The 14,927-nt window shown below is 39.9% G+C and overlaps 3 protein-coding genes across 5 annotated transcripts; all 3 read left to right on the top strand.

The window, feature by feature from the left end:
* The first annotated feature begins 29 nt into the window (after window positions 1-29).
* On the top strand, window positions 30-4,157 carry dnajc5aa (DnaJ (Hsp40) homolog, subfamily C, member 5aa). 3 transcript variants are annotated; one of them, XR_013772197.1, is made up of 6 exons: window positions 30-170; window positions 1,031-1,159; window positions 1,250-1,463; window positions 1,565-1,736; window positions 1,830-1,998; window positions 2,812-4,157. XR_013772197.1 is itself a non-coding variant. In XM_079273986.1 (5 exons), the coding sequence occupies exons 2-5, from the start codon at window positions 1,050-1,052 to the stop codon at window positions 1,931-1,933; spliced, it is 600 nt and encodes a 199-aa protein (XP_079130112.1). In that variant the 5' UTR covers window positions 30-170; window positions 1,031-1,049; the 3' UTR covers window positions 1,934-4,157. The 3 variants fall into 3 exon arrangements, 2 of the variants coding, with proteins under 2 accessions (XP_079130112.1, XP_079130113.1); XM_079273986.1 differs by having other exon boundaries at window positions 1,830-4,157; XM_079273987.1 differs by having other exon boundaries at window positions 153-183; window positions 1,830-4,157.
* A 1,889-nt stretch (window positions 4,158-6,046) lies between these two features.
* On the top strand, window positions 6,047-9,775 carry LOC306781237 (tumor protein D54-like; the record flags this gene model as incomplete). The annotated part of the gene is made up of 9 exons (XM_079273989.1): window positions 6,047-6,143; window positions 6,606-6,721; window positions 6,827-6,975; window positions 7,242-7,289; window positions 7,735-7,836; window positions 8,675-8,701; window positions 9,414-9,449; window positions 9,570-9,618; window positions 9,704-9,775. Exons 1-9 carry the CDS (start codon window positions 6,131-6,133, stop codon window positions 9,773-9,775), a joined length of 612 nt encoding a protein of 203 aa, XP_079130115.1. The 5' UTR covers window positions 6,047-6,130.
* A 1,125-nt stretch (window positions 9,776-10,900) lies between these two features.
* Window positions 10,901-13,020, top strand: ppdpfa (pancreatic progenitor cell differentiation and proliferation factor a). The gene is made up of 5 exons (XM_079272940.1): window positions 10,901-11,022; window positions 12,066-12,168; window positions 12,309-12,386; window positions 12,473-12,566; window positions 12,659-13,020. Exons 2-5 carry the CDS (start codon window positions 12,114-12,116, stop codon window positions 12,789-12,791), a joined length of 360 nt encoding a protein of 119 aa, XP_079129066.1. The 5' UTR covers window positions 10,901-11,022; window positions 12,066-12,113; the 3' UTR covers window positions 12,792-13,020.
* Window positions 13,021-14,927: the final 1,907 nt, after the last annotated feature.

The raw sequence follows: 14,927 nt of genomic DNA, 5'->3' as shown, positions 1-14,927 counted from the left end.
GAGGGGAGGGGGCGGAGCCAGCGTACTGCTGCAGCTGTCCATGATTGTGTCGTGGGAGCCAGAGAGGGTTTGGGTACGTGCGAGATGCAGCTATAGTCACGCTACACTGTCTCAAAAATTGTAACCTGCTGGGATCGTCAGTGTTGCAGCACATCACAGCCGACTGAAAGGTGAGCCCGAAAGGTGCATTTCGATCCTTTATTTGTCCGCGAGACACTGCCCCTTGCCCTTGAAAATTACTGCTGACGATCCATCCCTGGCTTGCATCAAGCACAGGCCAGGAAGCAAACCAACATGGATGCTGCGCGCTATACTGTGGCGGTGTGCTGGTGATGATGCTTGCAGCGATTATGCTCCCTAGCATCGTATTCTCAGTCTAATCCTTATAGACAATTGAAATCGGGATGCGAAAAGGGAATTTTTACACACACTTGGCAGAGCAGACAGCTTTGGGGCGTTACAAATGTTGAAATAAGCTGTGCAGGGCTTCAAATAGACCAGTGGCTGTTCATCTGTATCACGATGACACCCATTTGGAAGCAGCTATGTTCTCAGGAATGGCGTTATCCTGTTTTATTTATTTATTTGCAGCTGCTTTCTAAATCGTATTGTAGCATTGTAGGCTTGATGGATGTCAGATACTGATTTACTTGCAGAGGCAGTCAGTGGTCCTGCCAAGATGCCACAGTCACAGTATAGCCATGTAGAAATTGAACTGGACAATTTACAGTGTGATGGTGCTAATTGCACTGAAAAACTCGTAATTAGTACAAGGCAATGTAATATAGCCAGCATGTAGCCTTCATGGCTCTTTTAACCTTTTCCACCTATATTTCAACCAGTGCTGCGTATTTCCACACATAGCTTTTGCAGTAATGACAGCATTGGACCAGCTGTTGCCTGCAGACACACAGGCCTCACTGTAGTTTACGGCCTGATATTTTTGAAACTGATATAAATGGGTTGTCTTAACAAAGCAGGCCTGGCTGTGACTTGCAGCCCAATCAATGTTTTCTGCTTGTGTGCCCAGCCTGTGGACGTGAGGCATCATGGCCGAGCATCAGAGGCAGCGCTCTCTGTCCACCGCCGGTGAGTCTCTCTACCTTGTGCTGGGAGTTGAGAAGGTGGCCACGTCGGATGATATTAAGAGATCTTACAGGTGAGGCCTCTGTGACTTACCTCACGTAATTACTACAGAATAGGTGCTGTGATTGTATTTGTATTTTATTGTCTCTTTTTTTCTGCGCAGGAAACTGGCGTTGAAGTTCCACCCTGACAAGAATCCTGACAACCCAGAGGCAGTCGATAAGTTCAAGGAGATAAACAACGCTCACGCGATCCTGAATGACCCCACAAAGCGTAACATTTATGACAAATATGGTTCTCTGGGACTATATGTGGCTGAGCAGTTTGGAGAGGAGAATGTTAACACTTACTTTGTCCTTTCAAGCTGGTGGGCCAAGGTAAGACTGAGTTATCACTATTTGCTCTGTGATTTATTTAATTTTTTTCTTTTTCTTGCTCACACATTGACTCTTGACTTCCTCTCATTGCTTCCCTTCAGGCTCTGTTTGTATTCTGCGGTCTGGCCACTGGCTGCTACTTCTGTTGCTGCCTATGTTGCTGCTGTAACTGCTGCTGTGGCAAATGTAAACCACGACCTCGGGAGGGCCAGGAGCAGGAATTTTATGTGTCCCCCGAGGACCTGGAGGCTCAGCTGCAATCTGATGAGAGAGGTGAGACTGAATCACCTGTGTTGCTGCTCCCCTTTTGAATTCGTCAACAGGAGGAGTGGAGGAGGCTGAAAAATGTTTCTGTTTGTCAAGCAGAGGCTGGTGGTGACCCTATAATGCTGCAACCATCAGCAACAGAGACAACCCAGTTAACAGCGGATGGGCACCACTCCTATCACACCGACACCGGCTTCAACTAAACCCCCGTTCCCGTCAAATCCTGGCCTGCGGTCCTGCCTGCTTCCCTGCTCCACCTCAGTGAGATGTAAGAAAGGGGCGATCCTTTCCACTTGAGAAAGAGTACCGTGTGGAGGAGAGGGACTAGTAAGCATGGCCCATGAAAGGAACTAATGAAGTCACATTCCTTACACCCTCTCCCTGATTGGTCCACAACTTATTCCCCCCCCCCCCCCTGTACAAGACGAAAAGAGAAACAACCTAAGTTTCCTTTTGATCTCTTCTTTTGTATTTCTTGGCCTTTTCACCACACAGGTCTGCCTACCCCACTTTCCCTCTCCCACACTTTGCATCATGGTGTAGCATGCACTGTTTATAAAACATGGTCTCCAGATTTTCTTTAATCTTCTGCAGCATTTTTCCTTTGCAAGACTTTATATTGTAGGTGCATCCGTATGTGCAATATATTCAAATGAGTACGGTTCTCACGGAGGAGGCGGAGGGGTGACGTTTACGTGGTAGTTCATGCTGAAGGAAAGGAGAACCATGGCTCAGGGAGGAGCTTAGAGAGATGTGTTTGTTTGCGAAGGTGATCGGTGTCATCATTAAACCCTCGAGAACAGGGTTGTCATATTCGTGCAATTTCCACTTCTGATTCACAATCAGTCCTTTTTAAGTTGAACATGCCACCTGCCATTGTCAGACCTGCAGTTCGTCTTTGGCTCTGTGTTTGTTTGTCTGTGGTGAGCTCCCCTGAGAGTTTTTAATAAGACTCATGAGGTTGTTGAGGCACAGAGCTTTATTTGCAGACATTTATTTCATAAATGCCTGCCGGTGTAACATTCTTATTAATTAGTATTGGCTTTCCATTCCTCAGCTTTATTTCAGCTTGTCTTTGCAGGATGGAGACTACTTTCCTGTCTTTCCTGCAGCACTGAACAGGTCGTCATGACCGTTATTGTCAAGGTAATTTTTATGTTGGTTAAAAATGTCTTGCATTGCACTATTGCATCTATTTATGGCCGTTTTCAGTCCAGGTGGATTAGTTGTAGTCTGTTGATCTATTGTTCTCAACCAAACCTAACAATAATATTTGTCATTTTATATTTGTTGCTTTTTTTTGTCCCATCAGCAGTTACATCTGATAGATTTAAAACAAATTGACATTGAATTTCAAAAATTTGAATCTTCTGTTGACTTATTGATCTAGCGGTATATGAAGCAAAGGAGCTCCATCCAGGTAATCCAGTCGGTCCTGGTGAGAGCTGTCAATATAGGGAGAAATAACCGATCTCTATCAGCAGCTTGTTCAGAGGGTGACATGTTTTTAACTCTGAGCTGTCTTGAATATGTGCTGTGGAAAAAAAGAAGCATGTTACACTCTTCACAGCTGGGAAATAAAGCTGACTACAGAACATCCACATGAGGGATATTTTAGGTGGTGAAGAATATGATTTGCATCATGTTTTTAGTCCTCGTGTTTTGAACTGAAGTCTGATGACATATTGTCGTACGCTGTAATCGTTTATCATTGTTGACTTTTTTGAATCCATGTAGAGTAAGAAGCTCGTCAGGCATATCATCTGTGAGCTCTCTGCTACAGGCAGCTCCAAGTAAAATTACTCTCGATTTTTCATACCACTGAATTTGCATACATTGTCACAAATTTGCAAATTGCCATGACCGTCTTTGCCACATTGTCCATTTCATAAATGCTAATGTGTTTCAATGGTTTACATTAGGTGAGCTCCTGTTGCCCGCCCTCTGCTATTAACGGTATGGATGTTGACCTCTGTGGCCCTTGTATGATGTTTCCTGTAACGCTTGATGAAACATAGATGTTCCTGTCATGGCTTTTTTCATAGAGATACTGAAAGATGCTACTGTAAATGTTCTAAGTTGAATGCACTGTGTTTGAAAAAAAACAACTAATGGATCAATGATCAGGAAATGACCACACAAAAAGACAACATAGTATATATAGTGTATCTATAGTGAAATGGTTGTATGATGCATTTTTGGACTTTTATTTATTTCATACTTTATGATGGCTATAATTTTAACTGGTATGGTGTTGTAATGTAACCATTAAATTTAGCAAGGAATGGTTTAATGGTTAAGATCGTTTGTACATACACTTCGCCCATATAAAGTATAAACCTTAACGTTTATGTTGTAGCATGGTAACTGTGTCTGGAAGAAAACAAGTGGTCATTGATCTGATTTGCTGTCGTTGAATAAATGTTCCTGAACATGTTGACTTGTGACCCTCAGTTTCTTATAGTTTGGAGAAAGTTTGAATCGTACTCCTATTTTTAGCACAAAAACACAACAGAATGGGCTGACTACATTTCCTGGGACACGCAAGAACAGTGAACGGACTTGTCTTGTATCTCAGCTATATATATATACATATATTTATATACTGAACAAAAAGTTAGAATACTTATATATTTGATGTTGATATTAACGAATAACAATTTATATTTTATTTAACATGACACTTTTCTCAATTCAAATATTTTTGATTTATATCTTTATGATGCATTAATTCTAATTTAGAATGTAACTGATAGTGTGCAAGGAAACCAAATTTGGAGGTTGCGCACACAATTAATGTTAAATCTTCATCCTAAGTCAACATGCTGTAGATTTGCTGTTTATCTTAGTGTAACATGATGTATAACCAGATAAAAAGAAAAGTAACTTTTGGTTCACTTGCTGCAATAGGGGACTTTGCACTCACTGAAGTGTAGTGGCATTTCTTTGCCAATAGATGGAGGCAAGTCTTTTATTTTACCAATTAATTGTGGAATGCTTATTATATATGACAATTTACACATACAATTTTTTTTATTTTATTTGACTCCTTTCAAATTGTAAACTATTTAAGTTTTTACTTCATTAAAGTTTTAGGTTCTTGTACTTGAGTATTTTAAATTGTATGCTACTTTACACTTCTACATCTCAAAGGCAAATATTGTAAATATTATGCCACTACATTTATTTGACTGTCACTAAACAGATTAATAGTTTAGATGTATATCATCTTAGAAAATACAATGTATTGTTATAGATACCCAACAGTATATAAAGTACAGTAAAATACTTCAAGTTAAATAGTTAAGATGAGTTCCACCTTTAACTACAACATTGACGTGTCACTAAAATATGAATTAGTGAGAATAATCCATTATTATTGTAACAATGACGAGAGCAATTCTCTGTTTAATACTATGTATAAAGGCTAACATACTGTATGTATGGTAGTGTAAGTTAACTTTTAATACTTCAAGTAAATGATAATACCTCCTATGAAGTAAGATTCTGAATGCAGGACAGTATTTTTACACTACAGTATTTGTACTTTTATTTAGACACTAAAGGATTTCTTGTTACGTACTTTGAATCTCACGCATGTGATTTCTGAGCTCATAATATATAGGCTAATTAGATGCTTAATTTAGTTCGGCCAGCCTTATGTTTATTTAATCTTGATCATATAAACATATTGATGGACATAAAGTTGTGTGCCTCATATTTCTCATCTTTGTAATGACCAGTGGTGGAGTGTAACTAAATACAGGTATTTTACTCGTGTATTTCTATTTTAGGCTACTTTATACTTCAACTCCACTACAATTTCAGCGGTTAATATTGTGCTGTTTACTTCTCAACAATGTTCAGACACTGACAGGGGCCATTCTGCAAAATGGGTACTTTAACGTTTGATCATTTAAGTAGGCCTACATATTGTATTGCAAATGCTTCTATATTTTTGTAGTCATTATACAACATTAGCGATCAGTTATATACTCAAAATTCAGATTATTAATACAGACTATAAATCAATTCTTAGATGTAATATGTATTATTGTGGATGAAGCTACCCTGCAGTAAAGCAGTTAGATTTAGCTCCACCTTTACCAGCTGCTGATACAATAGCCTTCATATTATTCTGAAGTGTCATTCTGCATAATCAGTACTTTAGGTATTCTAAGTATATATTAATGCCTTTGAATGCAGGATTTATACTTGTAGCAGAGTATTTTTCCACTGCACCATTGCATGACATCACACAACATCAGTCCAATGACCGCCTCGGTGATCCTGGCTGAGACTTCCTCCTGCTCGTCTTTGAGTCGAGCTGTTTGCATGGTGACATCACAGCTGCTAGCTAAACACGTCAAAACACTCCCGGAGCTGAAAGTGAGGCAGCGATGAACCGACCAGGTAAAAGACCATCTCACACTTGGTTTTGTTGGTACCGTAAACGTCTTGAGCACAAATATCTCGGTTAGTTTTAGTCGGCACGCTAACGTGTGCGTAGTGTGCAACAAGTAATGTTAGCTGTTAGCTTCAGTTAGCCTCAGTTAGCCTCAGTTCAGCACTTCGGACAGCTCCGAGTGTGTCGATTGTTATAAAGTATACAACCTAACTGATACTACTGGTATACATTCTGTAGTTTTAAACGTATTTGACAATATTAAAAAGTTTGCAGCAATGATATGTTTTATCTATCTATCTAATATTTGTAGGTTATCTGATATTTTCTCATTGCCTCTTCAAAGATTTCACATTTACATTCATATGTTTTGACCCACATACTGTAATCTAAGGTTACCCTATATATTAGTGACATCTACATCGTTCTATCTATCTAAATATACATGTTTTAACCATCTGCTGTGTAAGGTTCTGATGGGGCTTCATCATCCATGAGCTTCTCCACAAGGATAACAGAAAATGGATACTCTGACTCAGATCTAACAGAGGAGGACGTCTGCAATCTACGGATTGAACTTGCAAAGGTTATGCAGCTCTTTCGGGCTATTAATCACTCAAGGTAAATACATTTAACAGTATCCGCTCACGACCTGTCTCTCTACTGATTTAGCTGTTTTGTGTGTTTCTAGATTGAGGAAGAAATTCAGACATTGAGGCAGGTGCTTGTGGTCCGAGAAAAATATGCAGCAGACATCAGGAGGCAGCTGGGTATGAACCCTCTCAGTAACATCAAACAGAACCTGTCCAAAGGCTGGCAAGACATCCAGACCTCAGCCCCGTAAGTGCACTTGTATCCTCCTAAACATTGCATGTTTAGACTGCCATTTTGATTGTACGGCAAGGGCTGTTGGATGGTTAAAAACTCCACTGCATACCTCTCTAGTCTTACCAGGCTTAACACACCCAACCTCTCTTCTGGCAGACCATTTGTCTTACTTTGACATGCTTACATAACCATGGAAAGCACACTAATGACTGTCGTGCGCTCTGCCTTAAGTCGGGGGAATAATCTTACAAGTTGTGCTTGTTCTGCTCTGGTTACAGATATCTCTCAGCCTCTGCCACTTTGGAGGACATCAGCAACTCCAACATGTGAGTGTTGGTCATCACGTTTGCATTATATTCGTAAAAAAACAACACATTTCTACTGCATTTCATGGCACAGGGGTCTCCCAATGGTTTGTCCTGTGCTCACATGTTAAAGAGGATTCCTTTCTAAGAAACAAGTGATGGGATTTTCCAGGTCAAATAGGATTGGTGCCCCGTTAATAGCCTTACAGCCTGACTTAGTACAAGGAGCAGTTGTATTAACAGGTAATGTCAGGACTGGCCTGAAGCGTTTTAAAACAGAGTGAGCAGCCTTCTGCAGCCACATGGACCGAAGCCACTGACGTATACGAGCCTGTTGTTAACTGTTTCATTTATGTGGTGAATGTGTTTGAATTCATACCTTTGTGCTCTCTGTAAGTGCCACAGTGTGTGTTGGCAGTGTTGTGACTGTCCTCCATTATTCCTGACTACTTCTTTCTACCTGTAGATATATGAGGACACGGGAGAGTCTCACTCATGCAGGCCAGGTGACATCATCTGCTCTGTCCAATATGGCCGTGACCATCACCAGGAGACTGGCAGACATGAGGTACCCTCGGGGTTGGCCCAGCTACTTTAATCATTTTCCAATTTTATTTGTTAAAAAATAGATTTAAAAAATACCAAACTCTGCATGTTAATAGTGCAGAAGCTATTAATGAGGTGCCTGGTAGGAAAAGCTGTTGGCTAATGCAGCCAGGTAGAAGACTTTAAAAAAGACAAAACAATATAAAACCAGGTTTTTGGCTTTCAGAAAATGCAATGCCAGAACATTTTTTAAAGCTCTTGTATTCCCACATTTTTACTGCTTTTTATACATTTGTATCTCTGTCTACTTGGATCTACTATGTCAGATCTAGAACTAAAACACTATTTCAATTCATTGTAGTCCTCTATATAGGGACAGTCGTGTCACAGTCTCTATGATAACTGTCAAGCTGTGTGTAGTAATGTGTGACATGACACCAAGGCCCACAGCACGATAGGATTTTGTTCATTGAACCACCACATTCATATTTTGATTTAGTTTCTTAAGAAATTAACATAAAAAAACAGACATATAATTTAAGATAACATTTAATTTATCATATATTTTAGTTGTTAACAAATCCCATGAAAAGACCAAAACCAACATTAATTGATCTGAAAAATAGCACTTAGCCACACGCATTTCCACTCTGATGGGCTTGTTTCTGAGAGCTACAGACAGAGGACGTCAGACGGACTAACGCATCATTTGTTTTGGTCTTTTCATGGGATTTGTTTACAGTAATAACATGTAAGACAACTCCTGCCTTTTAAAACTGTAATTAATGTATATCCCCTCATCAACCCCCATTGACTATTTATTATCTATTATCTACTAACTATTGTCTTTATCTCAACAGAGCTCTGCCTCTTCCGAGCCCACCACGGTAAGACTGAACTGAGCTCATTGTGGTGAGGCTGAATGGTCTGAAGTGGGTTGTGTGTGTGTGTGTGTGTGTGTGTGTGTGTGTGTGTGTGTGTGTGTGTGTGTGTGTGTGTGTGTGTGTGTGTGTGTGTGTGTGTGTGTGTGTGTGTGTGTGTGTGTGTGTGTGTGTGTGTTGTAAAAGTAGCATTACCACAGTGTGAAATGACTGTTTCAAGTAAAAGTACTCATTATGCAGACTGGCCCATTTCAGAATCACTGTATTATAATTATTCGTTATAATTCATTAGTTGATTTATATTAATAATCTGAATCTGCAAAGTAACTAGCAACTAATGTAAAATAAATGAAGTGGAGTAAAAGTAATATTACAAGTACAATATTTAAGTATTAAGTAGCTTCATATGTAAATTCTTAAGTTAAGTACAAGTTCTATACCTCAAAATGTGTGCTTAAGTACAGTATGTGAATGAATGAATAGACATTATACTGTTTGTGTTTTTATAAATGTTCAACCTGCCCGGGGAGATTAAAATAAACTCATAAGCTAACTGGCGCATTTACACTGACACTGGACAATGAAATGTTGAATGTGCATTGTCCCTGGTAAATAAATACATGTGTTTGCTGATTTTGTACGATGTCTTTAAGCTTTACATGTCACTTATAATGTTAAAACTTCATTCTCTCTTCTGCCTCTCCAATGTGACACAAAGCGCCCTGGGCCACACCATGAGTGTGCCGTCTATGAGGTAAAACATCACTGCTGTTCTTGTAGAAACTGCTTACTAATAATTTAATTAGTCTGCTCAAACACAGAAGATTCAAGATCATATGTGTCCTGTGTAATTTGTCTCTACGTTTCTCCGTAGACATTCCTCTACATTCAAGTCTTTTGAGGAAATGGTCGGAAGTGTGAAGGTGAGTTTGTGGAAACGGCAGTCACAGAGAGTTATCACCGCGCATGTTATTGAGCATTGATCACTCTCCTGTCTGGATCTCACAGGACAAGGTGAGTGTCGGTCTCACAAATAACGGAGACACCTCTGGGTTCGAAAGAAGATCCTCACGCACATGAGATGGACCCTTCTGATCCCTTTTTGATCCCTTGTCTGTATTAATCTGTCCACTGTTATTTATTGTATTGATACAACATGACAAATAGAATGTATTACAATTGCAATGTAACAATATGTTAAACTTAAATGTGTGAATATGTTTTGTTTCTGTATGTTGGATAAATGTAATGTGCAAGTTATTTATTTTGACGTGCAGTAAACCCATCTTGTATTTGCAATATGCATTCATTGACATTAATTGTGACAAAAGAAGTATTTTTGTACTTTAAGATTTTTCAATTAAAGTAAATTGAATGGTGTATGGTCTTGTCGTCATGTCAAGTTCATTTCATTTAATTACATTGGTGTATTTAATTTAAGAGACTACTGCCACTGGTGGTGGCCTTGTTCTATATCGAGCCTTTGGGTGGTGCTAGAGGCTTCAAATATGTTAACAGTAGGATATGGAAAATAGATGCAAGTGTCCCTTTTACTGCATGTAATCCACTTTTATTGAAATCAAAAGGGGATACTGATACATAAACTTTCCAAAAGAAAAGGCACTGAGATATTCCAAGCCTTATGGGGGACTATACCTTTAATGCAACATTAGAGTCACATTTCTGACCTCTGACTGTGAGCACTTGCCAGATTTAGTGCAGTGGCAGCCATTATTGTGATTGTGAGAAAATGTAAACCAACAAGGCAGGTTGAATCATGAGGCTAACCAGGAAAAGAATCGTTCCCTGACCGGGAATCGAACCCGGGCCGCGGCGGTGAGAGCGCCGAATCCTAACCACTAGACCACCAGGGAGCGGCATGTACATCGATGTTTTAATAATATTTGTTGTTTATCTAACGTGAAATAAAAATGGATATAATTTAGTCAAAAACCCAACTCAGCAGCTTTCTGACGTTAGCTACCATTAGCTGTTGGCTAGCAAACGTGGCCTTATGTCCGTCAGTCTTTAACATCAGCGGGTTCATTTAAGCCTCTCCAAAGCCTCCTTTTGTCTGATGTCTGAGTTCCCGTCCTGAAAGCGAGCACAACAACCCCAGGTTCTGTGTCCTCGAGCTGCCACAGGCCCCGCCCCCGTTCCACAGCAGCACGCGCGGGGACAGACCCCTATAAAACGCGGTCCTCCTGACAGTTACAGTAGCAGTGTTTTGACCGTGAGGGGTCGACCTAGAGAGTTCATCCACAAATGGGCCATTGTAACAACTAGCACCTCTTCTGCTTCAAGCCATCCGCATCCTGATCTTACAGGTACGTCAAAAATAATTACAAGGTCTACTTCTGTGTGTTTAAACTTTAAAGCATAAACTAAATATGTTTGATCTTGTATTTGTTTCACAACGCCTGACTTAATCACAAAATACTAATTTAGTTATATGTGCTGAAATGTTTTTATGCTATTCTTAAGTGAAGATACCCGTCAGTTACATCCTCAGGTGTTCTTTTTAAATATTTGATTAACTTAATCTCAGTGAAGACATACATACATTTTATAAGCACATGCAGTAGATAGACAACTAGATAGGTACAATTTTCCTTCTGGGTATTGTATAAGTGTTGTGTTTATGCGTCTGCTGCTGTTATGAAGTCCTGTTCTTGTCTGTTCCATGAAATCCTCAAAGCCACCTCTGCTCACCTGCATGGTGTTAAGCTTCATAGTTCAGCTGGTTCTCAAGGCTGCTAACAGTGTGACATACATGTGAAATATGAAATGCATGCACAAAGGAATAAATCAATCTTTATTCTTGCACATTTTTGAATACTCAACACATTTTGTTGCACTTTGAATAAAAAAGTTACTTATTACTTCGACTTTTTGGCATTAAAACAATTGGATAGAGCACCTGTACTTTCCTAGGCTATAGCTTGGACGTCTACCAGCTATACAAATATGCCCTCGGTGGTAAGAGCACAGTCGTTTGCTAGTAAATTCCATGCCACGCAGCCAGCTCGTGCAGTAAGCGATCAGAGTTCAGATGGACATACTCTGGTTATTCTTGGAAGCAGCTGCTTCTGATTCATCACTGACAGGAATATAGCACAGAGTGCATGAATGCATGCAGCAAAGGCTTCCCTGAGATGGGTCCTGAGTTCTGTTACTGCTGTCAATGCAGATGTTAATTCTCCTCTCATGTCTCCATTACCACAAGCCGTATGTTCGCACAGGGGTCTTTGGTAGATGCATTGCTTTTCAAAACAAGAGAATTTTGTGACAACAATATACGCAGGTGCAATTAAAATGAAACAAAAAGTAGCCTAATAATAACTACCATCTATTTCCCGCTTGTCTCCAGGTTTCCATTTTCAATCTTTGAGTGGTTTTCCAGCTAAGGGCAGAGAAAATGGCAGCAATTCCATCAACTGGCTCCCTCATCGCCACACATGATTACTATAGAAGTGAGTGAGATGTGACTTATATGCATTTATATTGCAGTATTTACTCTCCCTGTGGAAGCCTGTTTTGTCTTTGATAAGATATAGATAGATGAGTATTTATACAAAAAACAAATGTCTTTATCTTTTTTTTTTTATTCCAGGGCGCCTCGGGTCCAACTCCAGCAACAGCTCCTGTAGCAGTGCGGAGTATACAGGAGAGGTCATTCCACATCCCCCAGGTATAAACAAAAAAAGATAATGTTTCGTTTTGAAAAGTCTCGCACCAAACTGAGCTCCCGTCTAAAATAGATTATGTTATTTGCAGGACTTCCAAGGCAAGATTCTGGCCACTGGTGGAGTTCATTTTTCTTTGCAAAACAGAACCAGCCCGGCATGCAGAACGGATCTGAAACTCAAAAGTGAGTGCAGTAATATGTAAACATAACCAAATGTAAGTGAATCAGGTGCAGCGACGGTTGGTTCTGTAAACTAACCTTTCCTTGTGTTGCAGGAACAGAACCTACACAGTGGCCGACGGTCAGGTGACTTGCATCGCCAAGGAAATGGTTTTGAACAGACAAGTCAGTGAAAGCAGTGACAATGGAAAGTCTGAAACATCGAACCCTCCACCTACTTCTTCCTAGACTCCATCAACCCCCCCCCCCCCCCCCCCTCACACCGCCCTCACCCATAGTCCATCACTGGAGATGATGATGATGGTGTTTGTTACCTTTTAGTCAATGCATTTTCCTTTTTGCCCCTGTATAGTATATTTTTAATATGACCAAAAGTTAAAAAAAAGTATGTAAAAAGTTGTTTTTCATTTTATTCTTCTTGTGACTTTAAACTGTAAATAATAATAAAAAAAAATGCTTACAGTCAACAATGACAGTGTGTTTTCTGATCCCACACAGCTGTTTTTAACCTTCATAGACTGGTCATTATAAGTACTTATTATTATTATTATTATTATTATTATCATTATTATTATCATGAACCTCAAATCTTTCGTGCTATTGTCACTTCTCTTCAGGCAACCCACACATCAGAGCGGCTGTTTTATCACTGTCAGGGAACACATGCAGTCTACTTACCAAACTAATCTGTTTAGCTGTGATATGATTAGCAACGACTAATTCCATTGCTGTTGAAACAGCTTACACAGTGTTGCACCTGAGCTTGAATGTACGTCAACAGCTTCTAGAAAAGTAAAGGTTTATGGTTTTCTTAGAACAATCACATTGAAATACGTGTGTACATATTTTTGGTTCTCCAAATGAGAGAGCTTATAATGCTCCCTTGCAGTCTGTGTGTGCAACATGTTGACAGCTTTTGGACTATAAGCACTGTGTCAAAATAAATACAAGTGTCAAAAAAAAATCTTCATTCACAAAATAATACTGTAGCAGGGCCAGGTTTCAAAAGCCAGGGCTACAAATCCCTTGTGAAACCAAAAATTAGTTTAGGTTATTTTCATTTTGGACTTAAATGGACTTAAAACATATTCTAATTACTGTGAAGACATGGGGTAACTGTCAGAAGGATCAATAAATGCATTAGTTCGCTGAATTTAGTTTTCCGTGAAGTGATACATGGGGAACATGTTGCAATGTGTACACTGACAACTAAGAATAGACCGAGCGGTTACAGTCCAATTCTGTTGTAAGATAACATCTCTGTTCAAACAGGAAAGTTACACTTCCAATACTGTTTGTGCAGCATTTAGAGCAACGTGCTGGGACAAGCATTTGGCATTTGAAGGATCAAACCCATGATTCATGGCTTTAGACTTCTATCCATTTAAAAAGTGCATGATCTGTCCGGCCCGTCCTCCAAAGCTGCACTATTTCTGGCAACGTATTAGAGAAGCACTTGGGTCTAAATACGTCCAGTGATCCCGGTCAAGCACAATCAGTCCCGTGACACTTAAACGACACAGGAGGCTCCCATCGTGCAGGTCTCTTTTTACGATCTCATAGGGCACTTTGCGTTTCTCTGTACAAAGTTCAAAGAACACAGTGAGACACCAATCCCCAGAATAACTATCAAAACAGCTCAGTTGCAATGAACAAAAGAGGCCCTGGATAGAGGGTCAAATTGATTTAACTGATCCCAGATTGTTTTAGAGTAATTATTACAGTTTTGTGAGGCCTGTGACTCTCAATGGACCAATAGATGCCTGTCAGTCACATGACTTCTGAGGATTTTCTTTGTTATCTCCGCCATGTTGGACGACGTTACACATGCAGGTAGGCTAATGTCCTTCACCACCAATGTCACTCATTTCTCACCGAGATAGCAAAGAACAGAAAATGTATGCAGAGAAAACATCGGTGATTGGATACGATCAGTACAGATCAGCTTTTCAGGCAACTAACATTGTCGGAGACTGCCTGAATATTTTTTGAATCTACTTTTAAAGTGATTGTTGACTGATGCTCGTTCTACCACTGAAGATGCATGTGTGTCAGAGTTCAAGTACCGAACAGCCTCAGGATATGTGCAAATCCTCAAGCGAGATGTCGTACACCTGAAACTCTGTAAACTCCCTCTGGAGGTGAGGGATTTCAGGAAGGAGCAAGCAGGGTGATCGATCTCTTTCAAGCTGTCAATGTTTAAGGGTGGTTGTGTTGCCATAGCACACTGAGAAGGCGAGGACACGCTCCACAGTAGCTCTGTAAATAGCGGTAGAACCCCCTCATCCCTCCGGAAGTTTATTTTTGTTATTTATTTTTGGTCTTAGTGATCTTTAAAATTAGGTTCCCCCTATACATCACTCC

Source organism: Melanostigma gelatinosum, assembly GCF_949748355.1.
Source record: "Melanostigma gelatinosum genome assembly, chromosome: 8".
Classification (NCBI taxonomy): Eukaryota; Metazoa; Chordata; class Actinopteri; order Perciformes; family Zoarcidae; genus Melanostigma; species Melanostigma gelatinosum.
Note: the sequence above shows the minus strand (reverse complement) of the source record. Positions and strands in the feature narration are given on the sequence as shown.